Raw genomic sequence first — 15,005 nt, 5'->3', positions numbered from 1 at the left:
CACTTTAATAGAAATCCTGTGGTTACCAGCAACCATAAACTGATTTGCTTAGTAGGTTACCAAATGGTCAGGCTTCAGATCCGACAACCAAACAGCAGCAGCAATCCAAGGAAGGACAAACTCTTTCTTCCATCCTCTCTCCTCCTATTCTATCCTGTGTCCACCCCATCTCTGTCCCCCTGACGCATCCATACAGCAAATCCCCCCTCTTTCTCCCTTCCTAGTATCTCCCATCTCTCTCTCTCTCATCACCTTCCATCCAGTGTCTCACCTTCCCCTTCCATCCAGCATCTCCCTCTCTCTGTCCCTTCCATAGTTTCCCCCTTCCATTTACTGTCTCCCCTTCCATCCCTTCTCTGTCCCCCTATTCATCCAACATCTCCTCCCTCTCTCTTTCCCTTCCATCTCATGTCTCTTCCCTCTCTCTCCCCCCCTTTCATCCAGCATCTCCACTCTCCCTCCCCCTTCCATGCAGCATCTCCCATCTCTCTGTCTCATCCTCTTCCATCCAGCATCTCCCCCTCTCTCCCCCCTTTCCCAGTAGTTCCTATCTCTCTCTCATTCCCATCCATCCAGTGTCTGACCTTCCTCCTTCCATTCATTTCCCTCTTTCTGCCCCTTTCACTGTCTCCCCTCCCTCTATCCTTTTCCATTAAGGGTCTCTCCTTTCCCCTTTCCATCTAGTGCCTCTCCTTCCATCCAGAATCTCCTCTCTCACTCCCCCTTTTCTGCTTGCAGTATCTCCTCTCTTCCCCTGCTCTGCCCGCCCTAGGCATCCAGGATCTCCTTTGTCTCTCTCGTATACGCCCACCATCCAACATCACTCCTCTGTCTATCATTCCCTAGCATTACCCTGTCTCTCCTTTCTCTCCCCTTTATTCAGTATTATTTGTCTCTCCCCCAATACTCCTGTCTCTCTATTTTTCCCTTCCCTCATCAAGTAGCATTGTCTCACTCCCATCTCTCTTCCAAATATACTAGTCCACTATGCTAGCCCACAAGCAGAAAATAACAATGAGCGAGCAGAATCAGTGAGGGCCTTGTTGTAGAGCATTCCTGATTTACGGAAAAAGAGGGTCCCCCACTCCAGGCAAAGAGTATGGTTGATGGTTCCTTCTTCCCCCTTTTCATTCTCCTCTTTTATTTTGTCCCTTACTTCCAGGTGGGAGAGACATCAAAAAGCAGGAAAAACAAAAGGAGACTGAGGGGAATCAAGAGTCCACAAGTTCTTTCCAGCCTAGAGGTTAGAGCACTTGGTTGACAGTTAGGGAAACCAGGTTCAAATCCCACTGTGGCTCCTTGTGATTTTAAGCAAGTCACTTAACCCTCCATTGCCTCAGGTACAGTCTAATTTTGTAAGCCTCCTGGGGACAGTGTACCTTCTCTTCCTGAATGTAACTCACCTTGAGCTACTATGGAAAAGGTGAGAGTAACAAATACCACGTAATTGCTATGAACCCTTTATTAGAGAGGTGACCCCTTCTTTATGGAATTCTTTGCCCTCACACCTTGGTAAGGAGCCTTCTTATTTAAGATTCAGAGCTGCTTTAAAAACCCAACTTTTTGAAACAAGCCTTTGGTTTACTATCCTCTATTCCCTGAATTTTAGACCCCATTAATTGCAACTGCAGCATCAGTGCAGTAAATTGACTTTTTTTTTCTTTGCTTTCTTTTATGATTGATGGAGTTCTTTTTTCTTCTGATTTTAGATTGTAAACCACTTTGAGTATTCTCTCATCTAGCAGTATATTAAATACCTCGTAAACAATAGGCAATATTGAGCCCATGTCTAGTAGACTATTATACAGAAAGAGGGCACTTACATTGGGAGAAGGCTCCAGCATGTTGTCCCCATGCCACCCAGAGATAGGCACAAAGGGCACCGTTGCTGGGTTGTAGCCAATCTTCTTAATGTAGGCGCTGACTTCCTTGACAATTTCATCATAGCGCTTCTCACTGTAGGGGGGTTCGGTAGAGTCCATCTTGTTAATTCCAACAATAAGTTGCTTGACACCCAGGGTATAGGCCAGTAGGGCATGTTCACGGGTCTGCCCATTCTTGGAAATGCCAGCTTCAAACTCACCTACGCCTGCAGCAACGATGAGGACAGCACAGTCTGCCTAGATTGAAAAACCAGTGAGCAGGGGTGAGGATCATGATTCTGACAGACAGGAGGTCACTTACCATTACTGATTTTGTAATGAGGTCATCTGCAGCCAACACTCACAACCACGTAAGCTCTCTCATGGGCCAATGCTCAAAACCTAACATCTGCACTAGAGGCGATTAGCGCCGGACTAGTGCCAGCAATAGGGTTCACAGAATGTTCAGAGAGCACTAACCGCTGGGGGACAAAGATTAGCGCAAACAGAATGTAAATGCAGGTGAACCGACGTTAATGAGGTGCTTAGCTATTCTCTCCCAATGCTTAGAAGCAGTGCACAAATGAAACCCTGCCCTTAGCTCTGAAAGCTAAATACCATTTCAGAGCTGGCATTAGGGTGTATAACAGAGGGTTTCAATGGAGCCACACCCACACACTGAACTCCCGGCCCCCAAGCCCACCTGGCCCAGGACACGGGCGCCATGAAGCGGGGACAGGTGCCAAACCAGGCATGACTGAGAAGGAGCTTTGTGCTTCTACAGACAGAGCTCTGGGAGGAGTCCGCTGGACCGAGCCCACCCCTCCCTTCCTTTTCTGCAACCGAGACTGAACCTCAATTATCCCTTGCTGTATGCAGTTCTCATATGGAGATCAGAGACCACAGCCGTTCCCTCTTGACTGAGCATGCAGCAATCAGCTGTGCCTACCACACAGCTGCTGCGTGCATGTTCCAGGCACGTTCCTCCCCCTTACAGAAAACTGACTTCCCAATGCTCAACACTAAGAGCATAGAAACTTTGCACACTATTAGTGTTGAGCATCGGGAAGTTTTTTTCTGCGCTGTTCCCACGGTATTCTCCTGTGCTATAGGGAACAGTGCAGGAGTTCTGTCTTGCAATGTAGAAGAACAGAGCCACACCATCTGAAGTGTCCCCCAATCAATTACTGATAAACAGTCTATTTTCATCAATGAGAGGAGCAGTGGCTCAGCAACTAGTTTAGTCTGCTGCACTGATAGGCACAGATCTTGCATCCTGCACTGACATACTTGGAGATGCAGGGACTTTCTACTCCTGCACTGTTGCACATATATCTGTGTGGGTGTGGGGGGGGGAGGGAAGGTGAAGAATAGCTCTCTCCTCCTGCAGTGTCATACACAGATCTGCAGGGATTTTCTCCTCTCCAGCACTGACATAAACAGCCTCCTCTCCTGGACTCTGCTTCAGTCACATTTACTGTGCATGCCCCAAAATGTTCAATGACTCACCTGTGAGGTGCCGGTGATCATATTTTTTATAAAGTCTCTGTGTCCAGGGGCATCAATGATTGTAATGTAGTATTTACTGGTTTCAAACTTCCATAGGGAGATGTCGATGGTGATACCTCGCTCCCGCTCTGCTTTTAGCTTATCCAGTACCCAGGCATACTTAAAAGAGCCTTTACCCATCTGCAGAGTCAAGAAGGTAGCAAAGAAAAGAATGAATGAGGTAAGAAATGCAGATGCTCAAATCCACGGTTTCTCAATATGGTCCTCGGGGAATCCCAAGCCAGTCTGGTTTTCAAGATATCCAGAATGAATATGCATGAGAGAAATTTGCATGCACTACCTCCATTGTATGCAGATCTATCATTGTGGATATCTTGAAAAACAGACTGCCTTGGGGTTCCCTGAAGAATAGGTTAAGAAATCCTAATTCCTCTCTTCTATCATGTCTGGCCCTCTTACCTCCCTATAGTTCTATGCTGTGTACAGGATAGGTGTATCAGAGCTGGCATTCCTCCTAACAGAACCCAACCTCTATTCTGTGCCAGTTTTTCCCAGCTCTGTCCCAGAAAGAGAGAACTCTAGGAGAGTCCTAAGAAAATTCATAGCATTATATAATAATGCAAAAACCACAGAAAGATGTACTGGTTAAATGTTGGAGACTCAAGGCATATTGGAGCCCAAGGAATGTCTGGTACTTAGATGGAAGAGAATGCCTGCTGGAAGTCCAGCTGTGGCTGTAACAGGGCTGATGTTCAGTCAGCACAGTACACAGATGTGAGCAGTGATGGTGGTTGAGAGCTATGAACACTAACTGCCCAGAAGGCTTAGGTGGATTGCAGGGCCCAGACTCAGAAGACTTGAGGACAGGGTTCAGCTGAATGGAGTGAGACAGGGATGAGTTTATACTGAATTCTATTCTCTGGGAGACAAATCAGTCTTACTGGTAAAGCACTGGTGTGGGATGGGTTCTCAAGCTGAGAGGTGCCATACATTTATAGAAGGGAGAGAGGAAAAAGGTGGTTACCCTTTAAAACCTCACACTGAATACAACCTCTGAAAAGAGAAATTCTCCTTAGGGTTGTCAGCTGGCTCCAGATTTATCCACAGAATTAGAAGTCCCTGTATGCAATGGGATAAACCCAGGACTGAATCAACCTGTCAGGTAAACCTGGAGCCTACTAGCAGCCCTAATTTCTCTTTAAAATGTATCTTCAGCTTGCCTGGATAACAGCTACGCATGCTGTTTGCTGTGTCCCCAGCACCAGACCTCCCCCACCAAAACACATCCAGATCTTCAGGATTTAGCCACATCTTAAAAGTAAAATAGGAAAACCTCAGCCAAGGTTCAGCTACTGACTTTTCTGCCCTTCCAGGTATTCAACTCTGCTAAGAAATATCCCAGTAGATAACTGATATTCCTGGTGGTCTCCTGGGATCACACAATGTACAACAAAGACAGGGAGGGGCGAAAGGGAGAGAAGGGGCTGCATCTGCTGTCTCTCCTCCACTGCATCTTAACCCTCTGCTTTCTAGAACTAGACAATTGCCTTCCTTCATTCAGACAGACCTCCATTTCCTAACAGTGCTAACCAGTGGGAAAACTCTTCCATGCACATTGCATTAGAAAATGGAGTCTGAGAGCTCAGAGTCAATAGACTATTAATAGAAGCTCTGCACATATCCTGGCAGAGAAGGCTGAGTGCTGATGGACTAACTGGCTATCCTATGGCACAGCCTTCTGGGTACACTGCCTTCCTGTGCTACTGCCTACCAAAGCAACAGACAGTAAACAGGTATATAGTTGGGCCCCAAGGGAAACCTCGCAGTGAACCTGTGGCACAGTTACTAAGGATATGTACAAAATGTTACAGTGACGACTTAATTAATTTATTTTATGTATTTATAAATTAATCTATATCATCAGATCCAATATTCTTTATCTCTGCAGAACAAACAAAAAATGACAAATTCATTAATATAAATGTAACTTAAAAACAAAAATCAGACAATAATCAATATATTACTAACACATTTAAAAAACTAAAAAAAATCAAATAACCTCTCCATACTCCCAATCTGTCACCAGCAAGTGGAGGCCAACTTCTCTGTCCTTTCAACACCATGAGACACAGTACGGATAGAGACCTGCTGGTTCACAAGTACCAGCTCATGTGCTGCGGTCATCAGGATGTCGGACTGCTTCCTGTTAGTTATATTGTTAATTTAATGTTCTGATGTGACCTATCACCAGTTTAAGGTCCCTCCTAATTACTCTCTAGCTTCTGATTTTGTTTTGTTTACCCTCCCCTGAAAAGTCTCTTTCCTTACTCTTTCCGGAATGGTCTCAGTATTTCCCAGGCACAGACCACTGACTGCTGCCCTTCCCAAGCCACTCTCAGTGCTACTTACTGTTCAGCTTTGAAGTGCTACTGTCAGAGTGGTGATTAACTGGGCCCAAAACCTCCCCACCCCCCCCCACCCCCACTCCAGGACCCCTGAATACTCTTTTACAATAACTCTGGCCCAATCTAGTCTCTTCAATATTTCAGTAATACTTCCAGTCCCATCAACATCAAGAACACAGGAATATAAAGAAGCCCCGAGCTGGTTATCTAATCCCAGTGTCCAGTTTGGTGGCGCAAAACATTAACAACTAGCCCATCAAGTTTTATTCAGTGTGGGCTAAACCACAAGATTTTCTTTTAGGAGAAGACAACAGTCAAAGATGCCAAAGACAGGCAAGGGTAAAGAAAATATAGCATCACCAGTCCTGGTTTATAGATCTGGGATAAGAGGTGGGACATTTTTACAGCCCTGCCATTGCACTATAAGTATCCTGTATTCAAAATGAGACAGATGTTGATCCTGACCAGCCTGCACTGTGAGGAAAGTGCATAAACAACTCACCTCAGCTGCCTCTTTCTCAAATTTTTCAATGGTCCTCTTGTCGATGCCCCCACATTTGTAGATAAGGTGCCCAGTGGTGGTGGATTTGCCAGAGTCCACATGGCCAATAACCACAATGTTGATGTGTGTTTTCTCTTTCCCCATCCTCACCAAGTTGTTTTTTCTGGTTGATAAGAGCTGAGAAAGGTTTGGGAACTGGGAGCAGAGCCCTGGTTAGTGAAGACTGAGATAGGGGTGAAGGAAAAGAAAATGGAAGAAATCACAAAACAGATGAGACTAAAAAGACCCAACATGAAGCTTCCCATTCATCCTCTTTGGTAAACAAGCATGCAAGTCTTCAATTTCTCTCTTTATAAAGAGTTTTACTTCCAAGCAATACAGAGACACAGTTAAAAAAAAACACACACACACACACATAGTGCTTTTCAATGTAAGAAATTGGATACTGACACATTAGCTGGATTGCGGAATGGAGGGGCAATCTATGATTACAACATTTTGAGAACTAGGGGTATCTACTTCAAATCCCTCTGTGGTGCCTTGTGGGCATGGGCAAGACATTTAACCCTCCAATGTCCCAGATGCAGAGTTTAGATTGCAAGCCCTCCGGGGACAGAAAAATACCTGATTGTTGTTGTTACATTTGTACCCCGCGCTTTCCCACTCATGGCAGGCTCAATGCGGCTTACTTGGGGCAATGGAGGGTTAAGTGACTTGTCCAGAGTCACAAGGAGCTGCCTAACTCACCTTGAGCTACAACTGAATAGGTATGAACTGAATCCAAGTTCTTTTCCTTCCCTTATATCTAAAGAATATTAAGAGGTGGCAGATCCAAAAACTTTCATTATGCAGCTCTACAGTCACATCTGAAAAATGGACCACTGTGGTCTTAAAAGCTCCTCCTAAAATATTCTTTTGTTGATCCTTTAAAAGACATCAGAACATGCTAAGATTTTAGTACCACTGAGTGAATTCAGGAGACTTGAGGTTCAAGATCCCTCTACAACAAGGTGTTTTTTTAACTGCTTACTGCCATGGATGGGGGAAACCAGGATGCTCTGGAGAACAAGGTGGGTTTTTTTTCAACTGCTCATTGCCATGGACTGGATCTTGGGCCAGGGTTGGGGGAAGCCAGGATGCTCTGGAGATAGTGTTTACTGCTCCCAGGGAGGGAAGTCCCATCCACTGGTCAACAGCAATATCTGGTGGGCAGATCCATATTACCAAGCTCTGGAATGATCATCGGCCTATGGCAATGTTCTCTCTCATTTTTGCTAGCCCATATGCATATGGAAAACATTTTGTGCTCAAGTTTTCAACCTTGACTTTGTATGTGCAACATAGCCTATGTTCACAATAAAGAAAGCCAACAAAACATTTTGCGTGAGCAGTTGCTGGGCATGTGCACTCTCTTTTTGACCCATGAGAATGTGCACACACTGGTCTATGGCCCCCTGAAATGCTGGGCTCAGTCACATGGGTGGAGAAATGAAATATGGGGAAATACTCAGAGCAGCTGTCAATGAAGAAGTTGCTTTTGGTTGAGGCAACTGGGCCAAATAAAATCCTCAAGGACACAAATCCAAGGGCTCCTTTTTCTCCTGAGGGACCCTCTAGGAAACTCTGAATTGAGGCCACAATAGGATGTCCTCCAGAAAAAGAAGTGGCCCAAAATAGGTGCAGCTCCTCTCCCCCCCCCCCCCCCCCCCTTTCCCCAAGACTGGAAGATTCCAGCTTTAGATTCAGTTCCCTATGCCCCCCACAGGACCGGGATCCATCTTACAAACGAGTGGCACAAAGATCAGAACAACATTAGAGGCAGTGGAAAGACAGAAGCTTCCCTCCTCTGCCTGTCAAGGGACCTGGGAGGGGGGGGGGCTTCATCTGTTCCCCCTCCACCTGGATTTTGATTTAATCTTTATTGAAATGTGCATCACACGTGGGGCGAAAGAGAGAGAAAATAGAAACAGCTTTTCTATAAACTGCTGCGGTTTAGCGCGCTGCCTGCAAAGCATCATTTCCCTCCTTACAGTATAAAATACAACCCGTCCTTCCCCTATCAGACCCCCCCCCCCCCCCCACTCCCACATCTTATTTCACTGCTGGCCCCCTTGGCAGAAAGGTTGAGCTGGGGTCCGCCCTGCCCTAAACTATTCTCTCCTAATGATCCTACTCTGCCAGTCCCAAGGGCTGGAGGAAGACAGAAAGGTGCGACACGACAGTAAGGACGAGCAGAAATCCTCCAGCAGCAGCCCAGGTAGTCCCAAGGGCATTGATGGCGCACAACAATAACAAGAAGGACGTCGCCAGCGTTGGCCGTTCTGTGGCCAGCAGTCCTCCGCCCTACGGCCCAAGCTGAGCCCATTACAACCCGGGAGTCTGTCCTGGCACCCCCATCTCCTGCCTGCGACCAGTGCTAAGGGCTAGGAGGCGTGACAAAAGTCACGAAAACCTGGGCTCTGCCCCGTTCCCTAGCTCCTAACTGCCCTCCTTTTTGGACCTTCCCACAGTAGATCCACGTCCAGCTGGGGAGAGAAGCCCCCTTCCCCTCCCTCCCCCCCTCCCCTAAGAGCTGAGGGGCTCCGAGCTCTTACCTGAGCTGTGCTCGCAGACAGCAGGGGCTTATAGCTGCTGCTCGGACTGTTTTATTTCCCTGGGAGGGGGTCCACCTACTGACGGCCCCAGCGCAATGCAGTCAACCCCTGCACCACAGCAATGCGGTACAGAGGAGGGAGGGAGGGAGGAGAGACAGAGATGGAGGGGGGAGGGAAAGAGATAGGTGGAGGGATCTAGAGAGGCAGGCACACAACAAGAGGGCGAGGAAAAGGCCGAGTCTGAGATGAAGAGCAGCAGGAAGAGAAAGATGAACAGAGGAGAGTCGGTGCCATCATGTCAGGACTCCAGCCTGAGGGTCCAGGGCTCCCTGGACTGAGACAGGGAGAGAGAATCGAGAATACGGGCTACCACTGATCTCTCTCTCTCTCTCTCTCTCTCTCTCTCTGTGCTGCTCAAGACCCAGCATGAACCCTCTGGGGGTAATTCGCACCGCTCCACAATTTCCATGTTACTTTCAGCGGACACTTGGGAGACTGAACAGCGGGATCTTTAATAAAGTCCTGCAGTTGTACCGAAAACGGGACCCTTTTAAGGGATTTTAAGGAATGTGAACAGGTTATGAAAAGCTATGACCCTCAAGATAATCCGATTTTTTTAAATACAGGCTGTATAAGAGAGCTAATCTTTCTACACCAATATTAACACTTTCTTTGGTCTAAGACACTGAATACTGGACATTGATTAGTGCAAACAGGTTTAAGACAGCTGGAGGTGTACAGCACTTTCTCCTCCATTTCTTATTTCAAGAGATGGGGGTCCATTGTGCAGTATATCCCAGAGACCCCCGGAGGATGTTTAATTGCAAGGATTATAGTAATGCGATCGTTATCACCATTATAAATTGATCTTCTGGAAATAATCGTAGCTAATGATTCCTGGGACTCTCCATTGAATACATCTGGCACATTCATTCACTGGGGAAGATGATGACGTGAGTTGATTGATCACAGATTAACCCTGCTCAGTCAGCTGAGATACAGTATTCCGGGTTCCTCTAGTGCTTTTCTCAAGCTTCCTCTGCTGAGGGAGAAAGGTACGAGGGATTTTTTAGTATGGATGGAATTTTGAAAAGCCCATCTGATTCAACCCCCAGCTTTGCAGCACCCTTCATTCTTACAAGACCCACATGGCTAATTTTATAGCATTGGTAGACGGAGATGAGACCTGCAAACTGAGTTTGGAAGGGCCCAACTCTCAGCTGAGGTATAAAGTGCTGCAGGCAGCAGGAGCCAGCCCTTGTCTGGGCAGTGGGGAAGAAGAGAACAGCTGTGGACAGGCAAGAGAGAGAGAGAGAGAGCAGATACTCCAGTCAGTTCTGGTTATAGGGTCAGACTGAAGCCAGAAATTAAAAATAAACTTCTGACATGAAAATGAGAACCTTAGAGCTCCAAAGAGTGTCCACCAGTTGTGCCCCACCTAGAATAACCCTGTCTCTGGCATTCTGCTAAAAATATCCTACTGCCACTTGTTTAATTCTCCAACTGCCCTGCATTCAAGATTGGAGCATTACAATAATAGTGCCATCTCCTGTTCCTCCTGGGAATGATTTTGGCTATTTCAAAGGGTCTCATCTCAGGATAAAGCAGGATTCCATCAAACCAAAGTGTTCGATAGCAAACTATAGTCCTTACTTTTCCCATAATACAATTCCTTATTCTTTCTAGAAACTCAGGCCTGTGTAATCAAACATCTCAACTTTGGTAATAGGTACAAGGATAATAAGACAATCACACTTCTCCATCCAAAATCAAACCAACTCCCAGATCCAAATAAAATTCCCAGAACTCTGAGACATGGGAATTTTAGCCCAAGTTCTGATGCACTTCCAGTGAGTCAAAGGAGAAATGGCAGTAGTTATTTTGGATAATCAGAATTTAGGTATTCAGAAAAAGTGTCTTTATCTTATAGTACACTGGCTGATTCATTTGAATCACCTAATGACTGATAGTGTTAATAGAATCTCATTCAGTTCATTTATATTATAACCTCCGTTACATCCAGGGCCCTGGAGGTTTCCAGTTCTCAGAGGTTACTGGAGTGCTCTGAGTCCTGTTCCTGAATCTTGTAGCAACTGCGTGATTGGTACATGCATCAAGAGAGAAGCTATTTGTTAGACCAGAGTCAAACATGGAGGTAGGAGTTCAAGGAACTGAGTCTCTAGAAAAGCTCTTCCAGAGATGATCAAGCTATAGGTGATAAGAGCCAGGAAAAGCAGGCATGCATCCTAAGTCATTCCTTCCTCTCCTGATCTGGACATTTTTCAAGAGGAGTCAAAAGCAAGCAGGGATGGCGTGGTTCAGGAATTTTTATTCACTTAAATGAATGTGCACTAACTCAGTTTTATTTGCATAAAACCTCTGAATTAAATGCATGTAAAGCTGATTTATATATGCTAAAACACTTTTACCATTTTAATCAATCTTTCCACATATTAATTTCTGAAATGAACCAAAAGGTCTGAGGAGGACCTTGCGAGACTGGGGGATTGGGCGTCCAAGTGGCAGATGAAGTTCAATGTTGACAAGTGCAAAGTGATGCATGTGGGTAAGAGGAACCCGAATTACAGCTATGTCATGCAAGGTTCCGCGTTAGGAGTCACAGACCTAGAAAGGGATCTGGGAGTCATCGTTGATAAGACGTTGAAAACTGCTGCTCAGTGTGCTGCCGCGGCTAAGAAAGTGCACGGAATGTTGAGTATTAGTAGGAAAGGGATGGAAAACAAACACAAGGATGTTATAATGCCGTTGTATCGCTCCATGGTGAGACCGCACCTCGAATTTTGTGTCCAATTCTGGTTGCCACATCTCAAAAAAGATGTAAAGGAATTGGAGAAGGTGCAGAGAAGGGCAACGAAAATGATAAAGGGAATGGAACAACTTCCCTATGAGGAAAGGCTAAGAAGGTTAGGGCTCTTCAGCTTGGAGAAAAGGCGGCTGAGGGGTGATATGATAGAAGTCTACAAGATAATAAGCGGAGTAGAGCAGACAAATGTGAAGCATTTGTTTACACTTTCAAACAACAATAGAACCAGGGGACACAAGATAAAGCTAGAATATGGTAGATTTAAAACAAATAGGAAAAAGTTTTTCTTTACTCAGCGTGTAGTTGTACTCTGGAACTCGTTGCCGGAGAATGTAATGACAGCAGCTGGCCTTACGGAGTTTAAGGGGGGTTTGGACAGATTCCTGAGGGAAAAGTCAATTTAACATTATTAAAAAATTATTATTTGGGGGGGGGGGGGGGGGGGGTACCAGGTTCTTGAAGCCTGGATTGGCCGCTGTCGGAGACAGGATGCTGGGCTTGATGGACCTTTGGTCTTTTCCCAGTATGGCGGTGCTTATATGCTAATATGTTACCCCCCCCCAAAAAAAAAATAAAAATAAAAAAAGATTTAAAAAAACCAAAAGCAGCTGTTACACCAGCAGATCAGCCTGGAGGATTACCATTTCCAGTGACAGGGGTGGACTTCTGGAGCTGGGTAGATGCCCTTCAGCAGTTGCATGCTCTTTGTACTGTGAAATCTGCCCTTGACAGCTCCCCCTTCTAATCTCTTGTTCTAATTGTATTGCTTTTCAGAGGTGAGAATGGTATATTGAAAAGATAATACACAGTCCATGTATATCTTTATCTTACCACTTGATACCAAGGAATGCAGTATATAAGTGGCTATTAAATACAGTTACAGTTACAGAGCTTATAGTCTGCTATTACCAAATGTAGTTCAAAGCGGATAACAATAAGAGGAACTAGACCAAACATCTAGGAACATACATTGAATTATCAACAAAATTATAACTAATTCACTGTATTCAAAACATGTTTCCTAAAAAGATGAGTTTTAAGCATCTTCTTAAAGCTAACAAAAGTGGACAAATCTTTAATCCTATTCAGCAGGTGTGACCAAAAAGCTGCTGCTTGATACATAAAAATTGTCTGAAATAATTTCCAGTAGCAGACACCTTTAGGACTAGGAAATGTTAGAAAATTAAAATGTTGTACAAAATGCATTCTCCCATATACCGGCCTACATATTAATGTCATCATATAAGCCAGCTTAGCTCCATACAATATTTTGAAAACTAGACTACCTAATTTAAACATAATTTGGCCCTCGGCCGAGAGCCAATGGGTCATTACAGAAAATGGAGTAATAAGTGAAGAAACTTTTAGTGAGAAGACCAAACAGATGGTAGTATTTTATATAGTTTACAATTATTTTAAAAAGACTCTTAGCCACCCCCAAATATACTATGTTACAGTTTACTCAAAATTAGACACTGAACTACCAGTTTAAACTTCACGATTAATATATTTTCTAATTCTTCTCAATTTCTGCATTACCCCAAAACAACTCTTTGTCAAATGATTTATTTGTTCCATCATGGTCATCTTACAGTCAATGATGACACCCAAAATCTTAATTAATCGTTCTAGTGTGTATGTTGTAATATTTACTATAAATATAAAATCATCATCAACTACATCTTTCCCAATCAGCAGAAATGTGCTCTTTTCCTTATTAAGCCGCAGGAAATTCTTACCCACCCAAGCACCAATAAAAGACATGCATCTTGTGACTTCTGGTAGTAAATCCACTAGTTTAGATCTAATTGGAAACAGTATTGTAATTTCATCAATATATATATAAGCTTGATAACCAAGCTTTTCCAGTGGATATCCTAAAGATGATAACAACACATTAAATAGAAGAGGTGACAGTGGGGTGCCCTGAGGCACTACACAACCGGGCAACCACCCATCTGAAAGCTCACCCTGCATCTTGACCAAATAGGATCTATGAGAAAGAGAAAGCCCCTAAACCAATTGAGGACTCTGCCCGATATTCTAATACTGTCTAATTTCTGCAAGAGAACATCATGCGATGCTAGATCGAATGCTCTTGACATTATTGCATTATTAAAGCCTGATCACCAAAGCTAATAGGCTGTTTGATTTGTGAGAACAAGATACATAACAATGTTTCTGTACTATGTAAAGCACAACAGTGGTGTAGCTGAGGCCCAGCCAAGAGTAGCACACGTGTAGCGGTAGCTGGTGGAGATCCCAAGCTTTGCCAGCTGAAGACTTCCCCCTGATGGTAACGAAAACGCTACTCTCCACAATACCAGCACCTGCGCATGCTCAGTTTTCAGCGCATGCCTGCTGCAAAGTGCCAAGGTGGAAAAAAGCATTTTTCCACCAGCTGAGATCATTTTTTTGGTGTGTGGGGGGGGGGGGGGGGGGGGGGGGGGGGGAGAAAACACTTGGTGCTCACCCACTTCTTGCCTAGACCCACCCAAAATATGTTGTCTGGCTATGTCCCTGAAGCACAAAAACCTGATTGAGAGATTTGTAAAACATTAAATTGATCTAAGTAATCAGCTAAATATTTGGTAACCAAACCTTACATAATCTTGACAAAATATGGAACTGAGGCCACCGGTCTATAGTTAGTAACATCTGATGCTGGAATTGTTGGGTTTTTCATTATAGGAATGAGAACAATCTTGCCAAATTCAATGGGAAATTCACCTAGATCAAAATAATAAGCCAAGACATCAGGCTGCTTCAAAAACTATTTGGTGCAAACTTCATCAAATATATGGGACACTTATCCAAGATACAGTGGGATTTTACAGATTAGTTTGTTAAGATCCTTTAACACAACTGGTGGAAAAGAACACCATGTCATATTTGTTACACAATAATTCAGTCCTGTTCCAGTGCCCATCTCTAGGCAGTAAGTTCTCAGTATTTATTTATTTAGATTTTGCTCACACCTTTTTCAGTAGTAGCTCAAGGTGAGTTACATGTAGGTACACTGGATATTTCTCTGTCCCATGAGGGCTCACAATCTAAGTTTGAACCTGAGTCAATAGAAGGTTAAGTGACTTGCCCAAGATCACAAGGAGCAGCAGTGGGATTTGAGCCAGCCACCTCTGAATTGCAAGAGCAGTGCTCTAACCACTAGGCCACTCCTCCACTTAATTGAGTGTGCAACTCAGTGGCGTAGCCAGACTGCCAATTTTGGGTGGGCCTGAACCCAAAGTGGGTGGGCACAAAATTTTCTCTCTACCCCCCCTCCCCCCCAGCAAAATTTAGTCACACTCA

General features: G+C 44.6%; 1 protein-coding gene across 1 annotated transcript in view; it reads right to left on the bottom strand.

Moving 5' to 3' along the window:
• The window catches only part of EEF1A2 (eukaryotic translation elongation factor 1 alpha 2), a 30,520-nt gene extending 21,553 nt beyond the window's left edge, over positions 1 to 8,967 (bottom strand). The window contains exons 1-4 of the mRNA XM_030212085.1: positions 8,873 to 8,967; positions 6,279 to 6,501; positions 3,372 to 3,551; positions 1,824 to 2,120 (exon numbers count right to left, since the gene is read on the bottom strand). Coding sequence (XP_030067945.1) covers positions 1,824 to 2,120; positions 3,372 to 3,551; positions 6,279 to 6,422 — 621 coding nt within the window. The 5' untranslated portion in view covers positions 6,423 to 6,501; positions 8,873 to 8,967. The remainder of the gene's footprint in view (positions 1 to 1,823; positions 2,121 to 3,371; positions 3,552 to 6,278; positions 6,502 to 8,872) is intronic.
• Positions 8,968 to 15,005: the final 6,038 nt, after the last annotated feature.

The sequence above is a fragment of the Microcaecilia unicolor genome, chromosome 8 (genome assembly GCF_901765095.1).
Source record: "Microcaecilia unicolor chromosome 8, aMicUni1.1, whole genome shotgun sequence".
Classification (NCBI taxonomy): Eukaryota; Metazoa; Chordata; class Amphibia; order Gymnophiona; family Siphonopidae; genus Microcaecilia; species Microcaecilia unicolor.
Note: the sequence above shows the minus strand (reverse complement) of the source record. Positions and strands in the feature narration are given on the sequence as shown.